This window comes from Saccostrea echinata, unplaced genomic scaffold (assembly GCF_033153115.1).
Source record: "Saccostrea echinata isolate AGI-Se365-2 ecotype Australia unplaced genomic scaffold, CSIRO_AGI_Sech_v1 ptg000052l, whole genome shotgun sequence".
Lineage (NCBI taxonomy): Eukaryota > Metazoa > Mollusca > Bivalvia > Ostreida > Ostreidae > Saccostrea > Saccostrea echinata.
This window is the reverse complement of record NW_026889801.1, coordinates 26,125-35,000: the sequence shown is the minus strand read 5'-3', so window position 1 is coordinate 35,000 and position 8,876 is coordinate 26,125. Positions and strand designations below refer to the sequence as shown.

General features: G+C 34.4%; 1 protein-coding gene across 1 annotated transcript; it reads left to right on the top strand.

Moving 5' to 3' along the window:
* The first annotated feature begins 6,196 nt into the window (after nt 1-6,196).
* LOC133204242 (dentin sialophosphoprotein-like) lies at nt 6,197-7,865 on the top strand. Its single transcript, XM_061339984.1, has one exon. It carries the CDS (start codon nt 6,207-6,209, stop codon nt 7,863-7,865), a length of 1,659 nt encoding a protein of 552 aa, XP_061195968.1. The 5' UTR covers nt 6,197-6,206.
* The last annotated feature ends 1,011 nt before the right edge of the window (nt 7,866-8,876 follow it).

Below are 8,876 nucleotides of genomic sequence, written 5' to 3'. Positions count from 1 at the left end.
CATGTAGGTGTCCCCTACCAATATTGACTAGTATATTATCACACCACATCTAAATGCCATTTGCAAAGCAGTGATAGGTACTATTTAGAAAAAAAAATTAAGAAAATCATTTTGTTAAAAAAAAAAAAATAAAAAAAATAAAAATCCCTACCTACCTACCCTAAATTTTTTGGAAGTGTAACCGGAACCACACATATTTTTTTGTTTGGCCTAAACACTAATTTAAAAAAGTGAGGTCAAGGTCAAAGGAAAAGTCAAGGTCAAAAAAGTTGATGCAATTGATATCTCTCAGCAGTATAATTATATCAGCATATGAAGTTTGATAAATATATCTTGAATTGTTCATTCAAAACTGATCTAGACACTAATTTAAGAAAAGTAAGGTCAAGGTCAAAGGAAAATTCAAGGTCAAAAATTTTGATGCAGTTGAAAAGCTTACATCAGTATGTATCAGCATATGACGTTTTATTGAAGTCGGACATGACAAACACTATATGCCTCGGCCATATTCATGGCAGGGCATAAAAAACTTGAATCTACACTATATGAGGATGTTTCCATATCAAAATGACTAACAAGCAAATTCAAAGAATTGTGGTCCCCTGCTTTCCGTGTCCTAGTGGATGGGATGCCATTATTTATGACATATTGTTTCAAATATGCACGCCCTATCATATGTCATTCAAAAGTAATCACCAAAGTTAAAAATTTTGAAAATTAGGTAAAACATCAAGGTCAAGGGGTAAAAAATCATAGCATGCTTGGAAACATCTTGTTACAGGTAATGTACATGTCAAATATAAAAGTCCTATCTCTTCTCAATCAAAAGTTATAAGGAAATATAACATTTTTGAAAAGTAGGTTAAACTTCAAGGTCAATGTCACAGAGTCAAAAGTCATGATATATTTAGAAAGGTCTTGTCACAGGTAATATACATGTATAATATGAACGCCCTATCTTTTCTCTTTCAAAATGATCATTTGAAATAATGTTAAATTTTTTGAAAAGTAGGTCAAACTTCAAGGTCAAGGTCATGGGTTCAAAAATCATGGTATGTTTAGAAAGTTCTTGTAGGTAATGTACATGTGAAATATGAAATCCCTATCTCTTATTATTCAGAAGTTATGACCAAGGTTAAATTTATTGTGACAGACGGACAGACTGACAAACGGACAGACTGACAGACAAATGAGATTTAATGTCCCCTAGGTCCCTTTTGTGAAAACGGACGACAATAATGCCCTTGCTATTCATGAGAAGAAGATTTATGATGGAAAAAATCCCCTGCATTTTTCTATGTAAATCATTGGATCCCCATATGTGGCCCCATCCTACCCCAGTGGGTCATAATTTTAACCAGGGTTCTCACTAGGATTTTGCTAACTTGAGTCCCAGGACTCAAGATTTCTGAGAAGGTTGCGTCCCAGCTAAATTTGATGCGTCCCAGAAAAATTATGTTGAGTCCCAACTAAATTATTGCAGTATCCTTCCATCCAAACATCAATAAAAATCTTTATCATTTTATCAGTTTGTTTACGCAGTATTAACATATTCAAGTATCTAAACTGGTAATGCATTCAAGCCATATTCTAAAATACACGCGTAATCAATTGCCATAAAAATAACTTGGTGTTTATAAAGCTAAAATTAACTGTTGCATAATCAACTAGTACCCAAAAGTTGACTGTATACAATCACAGGTGGCATGTGCAATGAGGCGTAACTAATCCTGTCGGTCGTCTGCACAGGGTGAAATTCACGAGATAATCAAGCCACATTGTGTATACAAGCAGTAATTATGGTTTCTACATGTAGATAACACTCTAGATTCAGAAGTGTTTTTTTAAAAAAAAGCTGCAGTGTGTTTACAGCTGTCGGAGTTTGGCATGCGACACTATTATGACTATGGACTAATCATGCTAATCAACATGAAATATCTTATGATCAATCCCTGTTTTAAAAAAGAGAGAAATAAGTATAAGAAAAGTTGGTTATTGGATAAACTTTATGCTAGTTACAGGAAGGTTTCGATTAAATATTTCTTTGACAAATCCTAACATCTAAATTCCCCGTTTTCGAAATCACCCGAATTTTCTCGCTAACGAGGACGCGTCCGATCATGAGTCCGCGGACGCATCGTTTTTAAGAACCTTGCGTCCCAAGTAATTTTGCTGCGTCCAGGACGCAGATTCTTGCGTTAATGAGAACCCTGTTTAACAAATTTGAAGCTACACTGTCTATGTAAAGAAAGTTTCAACTTTTTGGGCCCAGTCAGTGGTTCTTGATAAGACTTTTTAAAAATGATACCACCAAATTTTCACTAATTCTTGATTATCCCCCCTTGAAAGAGGGTGTGACCCTTCACTTGAACAAACTTGAATCCCCTTTACCCAAAGATGCTTTGTGGCTGGGTTGGTTGAAATTGGCCCGGCGGTTCTAGTGAAGAAGACAAAAATGTGAAAAGTTTACAGGCGGACAGATGAATGACAAACAAAATGTGATCAGAAAACCAGAAAAACTCAAGTGAGCTAAAAACTGATGATCACAAGTACTTGGAAAGAGCTACAGTATTTGAAAAGCAGTTTTTTTTTCATGCATTAATTGTTTTCAGAAGCTGAAAAGGTATGACTTGTATCCATGTTGAAAAAACTTCACATTTCAGAAAACAGTATGATTAAAAATAGTTAATCAAGGTGCTTTGAGTAGCAAAATAAGCTAAACTGGTATAGCTAATTCAACCACAGAGCTTAGTGAATTTTAAAATGCACAACCTTTTCAACTCTTAATCATTCTTAAAATATTTATATCATCATTTCTGATTCAAGGGAGAACTAGAGATATGATCAGAAGTATATCCGTTGACTAATAAACATGTACATGTATATTGTGTTTTTTAAGTCATTAATGTTTGTTTGTTGTTAAATGTCCCTCTTGGGAATTTTTCACTCATACGGAGACACCACCACTTAAAAATAATGAAGACGTACAAGTCGGATTTAAGGTTAACATTCATTTTAGGAATTTTCAACAATTAAGACGTAAAGAGATAACTCCTTCCCCTTGCCCCTTCCCCTTCCCAGACCCCAGTTTGTTCATGTATGCAAACTAGTCTAATACTTTGGTTTGACATAAAAAAAATGTGAATACATACAAATAGTTTAATGGTCCATCTCTTTGAATGATTTTCATTCCTAATTCTAGGTTGACCCAAATTCATGAATGAAATGTCAAGTAATCTTATCATTGATGCACTTCTATTTAATTTGATGTAGTCATATTATGAACAAGAGAGTGGGGATGACCTCAAGGGTTCATAACCTTAAACCATTAGATGTACATAACATAATAACACAAGAAACAAAATTATGTCTAGTCAAATGGAAAAATTTTCTACTATTTAGGAGTCGCATGATCATTTGTCATTTCAGGGACAGGGAGCGGCTAGGGAGATTGGAACCCCCCCCCCCCCCCCTGGAATTTGCAGAGTTATTTAAATAGGACTATATACTGATTTACAGAAGCAAATAAAAAATGACTTTGGATGCCCTCCCCCTTTAAAAACATGGACCCCACCATCATTGTTTTTATTTTGTTTGTTTGTTTGTTTTTTTTTTATTTTGCTCCTCAGGAAATTCTGGGCTGGAATTTTTTTGGACCGAGGTGTGGACCCCCCTCCCCCCCGGAAAAAAATTCCCGGATCTATGCCTGTAACTGAATGTAATGTCGACAACGGGAGATAACTCTTCAGAATGTGAAATTCGTCTATTGTGGCATCGATGATCCACTCTCTACGATCGGCTCATACATTCAGTGTCTGAGAGAGAAACGAACGACAACTCTGCGTAGGAGATTGCCGATGATCTTTGATCCTTTTTAAACTTTAACCTAACCATTTGCATTTTGGTTTATTTTACCCCAATCTATACTTAAACTTGTACTTACCGACTGTCATAGGTCCTGTCAACTTCATGAAATATAATCCAATTAAAACACAAAATGAATTAATTTCCACTGATATACATGTAACACTGCACCATGTCACATGGCATGTGCAATCTAAAAATGATAATGGTAAAACTAGTACTAGTACTGGTAGGGTGACGCAAGCCCAATGTGATGTAGAAATTTTCAAAAAGGTGTTCACATACATGTACAGTACAAGAACAAATTTTAAATTATCATAACAAACGATGTTTTAACATAACTTTGCCATCTAGGCCTATTTCCAAAAACAGGCAAATTGTGTGTGTGTGTATTTGGGGGGGGGGGGGGGGACACATATAAATTGATTGGGTATGGCTTTTCAAGGAGGTTTTTGCCTAATCAAATACTAAAAAAAGTTTGCACATTTTGATAAATTCATCAAAAACGCTTTGTACTAAAATAATATTATTTGTTGTTGAGAAGATAAATTTAATTTAAAAAGTTCCAATTATGGGCCAAAAATTTATATCCCCCCCCCTTTTTATTAAAACCTAATTTACAACATTAATTAAATTCTGATATTTCAGACTGGTAATGAATTAAGTATATGAAATGCGTATAAGAGGTTCATGGGTCACATGGTCACCTGAGCATTTTATATGCTCGATTTGACGAATACATGTACTGTGTAAATTGTAGAATTATTTGGACTTTTTCCTTGGTAAGCCCAATATGAAGGAGTGTGCATTTAGAGGCAAACACCTTAGTGCGGGTATTACTGTCTCATGACAGCATCTAGTTCATATTTGCGAAGTAAATTAACTAAAGAAATTCTTTTTTTTTTCATGTTCTAACACTTGAAAAAGAGTCATCTAATGATTGGTATCTCATCTTAACTGCATTAGAAAAAGACTGGTGACCCATATGCATTACGTTAGGAATCCTTTAAATGATTCTTAAATAAATTAAGAAGTGTGGACTCCATGCAAGATATTTACACAGCGTGATCATTCAAATTGCTTTTGGGATATGTTGTATGACCAAATGTGATGGGAAAGACCTTTTGATGAAAAGAATTTTGAAATCAAATTTGATATGAATATACATGACATAATGGTAATCTGTCTAATTATTTTATACAATTCATTTTGTAGAATACTGCATAACAAATAATTTGATTGTAAATAGGTATCTCAGATAAAAAAATTACTTGTTACATGTGTATCCTTAATCATTTTTCAGAGATTAAAATTTCGATAATCTCCCATTGTGTACAAGAAGTCATAGGTAATTTTTTTTCACAAATATGTAGTACGCCGGAAGAGAGCGATTTTAAAAGCTTGGCTTTTCATACTGTCAATCTATTCCAATTAAATTTTTAAAATTGCCTTCAAGTAACATTGCTTTTAACAACAAAAAGTAGTAGCACTCAACTAGATAATAAGACATGACTCAATCGCGATACAAATCTGCATTAAAGGCACCGTGAAAGGAGTAATACTTTGGTATGGAAAGGATAAAAAAATGTAAATGTTTTATCGCTCTCTGTCTTACTTAAATGTACTCGGCAATATCTTCTGTTCTTTCAAACGCTATACTATACAAAGGTTTGTAATGTTTAAACAAGTTGTTTAATTTCTCAAGGAAGTGTTATATTCAAAGATTGAGTTGTGGGTCTATATATAAAGAATGCTGGACCTTTACAGATTGGAAGTCACAGCGAAGCATGGCTTTGTGTCAGTAAAAACCTTTTACATGTGAGTGCTGTGATGTCAAAACAACAACAGCTTACAATCTAGAGAACACAGTTACCGGTAAGAATCGTATATTTTGAATATTTTTTTTCTGTCAATTTTCGAAATTATTACACTATTTTATTAAGTCCGTGTTCCCCAATTAAAATGGTTGTACATTCACATGATATACGAGTAAATCTACTTTTATGTGTTGCACGTATTAATAACCGAGATAATTTTGCTGATATTCTCAATTGAGATTTTATTTTTGTTTTCAAAATAATTTCTTTCAAGGAATTTATGTACAGTTCCATATGTGTCACATAATACACGTATTTAAAAATCTAAAATATCAATGTGATTATTTTCTTTAAACAAGGGGTTGGACGCCATAGACATACATGTACTTTATACTTTTCCACGCTACTGATGTAACTGTAATATATTGTTTAAACTTTGGGATACTTTATGTATGTCAATCATAATCTATTCATTGTTTTTTTAAATCATTAAATTACAGAACATTCAGAAGGAAAAACTTAAAAATGCCCTCCAAGCAGTCGAATGAGAGGTTTCTCAAAGCCGACAGACGAAATCAACTAGAAAAAGTTAAACTAGAGAGAAAATTAAAAATATATGATAAAGAGAAATGGTGCAAAGCCTTAGAAATTGACCGAGAGAAGAAAGCGTTTGCCAAATCTTTGGACGCAGTTCGGAGGACCTCTGGATTTAGTGATCAAGGCATCCCTCCGGCTGGCAAGGGAGATACAGAATACCTGAGTGCACCTGTGTATCGAATGGGAGTACGACTTAGTGAACAAAGATTAATGGGATGGCGTTCTCAAGAAGAGGAGGAGAGGAAACGAACGTGGAGTTCGCATCGATTATCAAGTCATCGAACATCGAATAGCGATAATCGTCGTCAAGGTAATGATGTATCAGATTACGATACTGAGGTATATGAAGACAATGTTTTCTCTGACGATGAATCTATTCAAGATTTGGCATTTGATCCAAAGCACATGGCTAAGAGTATCATGGATAGCTACAAATCGTTGTTTTCTCAAGAGGACTTTAAACTAGACAAAGATAATGTAAAAAGAATACGATCGGCGAAATTCTGTCGCTCCATAAGTGAAATCGATCTAGGTGTTCAAAAGAAATCCAAACAAAGACCTCATACGGCAGTATCGTCAGTAAAAAGGGGAAGAGGTGCTTCCCTTCCTTTACCTCAAAGGCCTTCGACTGCGACAGCGTGCAGAACATCAGCAAAAGATAATGTAGTGCTTTTGAAACCTTTGAGATCCAAGTTTTATAGACATCATCACTCTGGTAGCGACTTTGATTCAGATGGAACAGATGATGTCGATAGTTTACATTTATCTTCTCAAAGTATAACAAATGTGAAAAATTCACCAAAAGAAAACCAGGAGAGTAGTATAAAGGAGGAAAGTCATTCTGAAAACGGTTCTAGTAAGCAAACGCACAGAAAACTTCACCATCGTGTGTCATTATCAAGATTGAACGATGGACCAAACACTGAACCCATTCCTGAGGACGGTATTCTAAAAACCACTTACGATAAAAACAAAAGCAGAGTATCTTCAGAATCACTTAGTTCAGACAAAGCACAAAGGTGCAAGTCAGCCAAGCAAAGGAAAAACTCGTCAACAGTTCCAATGCAGTCTATACATGAAAATGGTGAAATGAAGTACTCAAATTCTAGTGATGTAAACACAAGTGACTCTGAGTCCGATTTATCTAATTCTCGCAGAGCACGAATATCTTCCTCAAGACAACGACACTTAAGCGGAAGCACAGTGACGTCAGATAGCAGGGACTACTTTCCCGGTAGTAGCGTTTACAGTAGCATGAGTGATTTAAGTCTGGATTCCAATGGACAGCAACGACATAGTAAATGGCGGGAATTTGTCTGTGCAGACAATGCCAATATACCATCATCAAAGTCTTTGGTTTCCGTGACAACGGTTTTAAGAGCTGCTCTTGCTTTCTCTAAAACAGCAAGGCAGCGAGCACTTAGTCAACTCGTACAAGAACAGAGTACAGACGCAAACGAAATCATCCGTCAGGAAAGGCTTCGGAGATTAGACTCAAAAAATAGTATTTTAGCAGCCATATCTCAAAATTTTGCAATCAACGTTGACAATATAAACCATGGAAAATCAACAGATGCTTTTCATTGATTTGTTTGTTTACTTTACTGTTGTGATGCTCGTATTTATTTTTCAGACAATATGAATAAACTTCATTGGGATGAGATATTAAATAAGATAATAAATTTAAGCACATCAAGGTTATCAAGTTGATTTTATTAAATTTATTGAATATAGATGTTGGAGAGAGAGAGAGGGGGGGGGGAGGAGATCAGAATAATATTATTAATCTTGATCTATAAGTTTACATAAATACTTCAAACAAAATATTAAAAGTATGTAGAATAGGTGACGTCAGAGAGACCAATTCCAGCATTTATGAAGTGGCATATTACAATCTGCAATGTGATGTGTATAAGCTCTTTGTAAATATCCATTCACACGATTTCAAATTGAACAATTAGGACAAAATATTGACACAATTAAAAGCTCATAAAGTTCGATTCATCAACCCGCATTTTATTATTCACCTACTTTAGAAGTAAGTTGATTGTTGATTCGTTAACACAGGATGAAGTGTAGAGCTTTTATATTTCTTTTGTTAATGACGTCAATTTGAGAAATTTTGTTAAATTCCCTTTAAAACAATATTGATTGACTAAATTTTTTAGAAGGAACAAACATTTAATTTAACTCGGTGCGTTAAGGTGTCTGCTTTTGTAACTCAGAAAGTAGGGCATGAAATAAGAAGTTTCTTTAACTAATATTTCTTCTTTTAACTTGCACGTTTATCGAACAAATATTGATGAATTTGATACTGTGAAATGCATACAATAAAGTATGTCAATAGGTTCGTGCTAATTGTCGTAGCCATGGGTCGTCCAATGCGTTCTCTGGTACTATGTACAAACAGAATATTTATATTGTTGCTTACCAAATAATATTTAAGTTTTAGACGAAGTACAGGTTTATTACATCGCGATTTTTGTTTATTATTTTTATAGATTTTCGATATCAGTTAAAATCAACTTCAACATGCAATTTACTGGAGAGAGAGAGAGAGAAAATATCAAGCATTTTCTTGAAAGATGGCAATCAGTA

What these genes read in the sequence shown, in the direction of transcription:
- LOC133204242 (XM_061339984.1), top strand. Translation starts at nt 6,207, where the DNA reads ATGCCCTCCAAGCAGTCGAATGAGAGGTTTCTCAAAGCCGACAGACGA.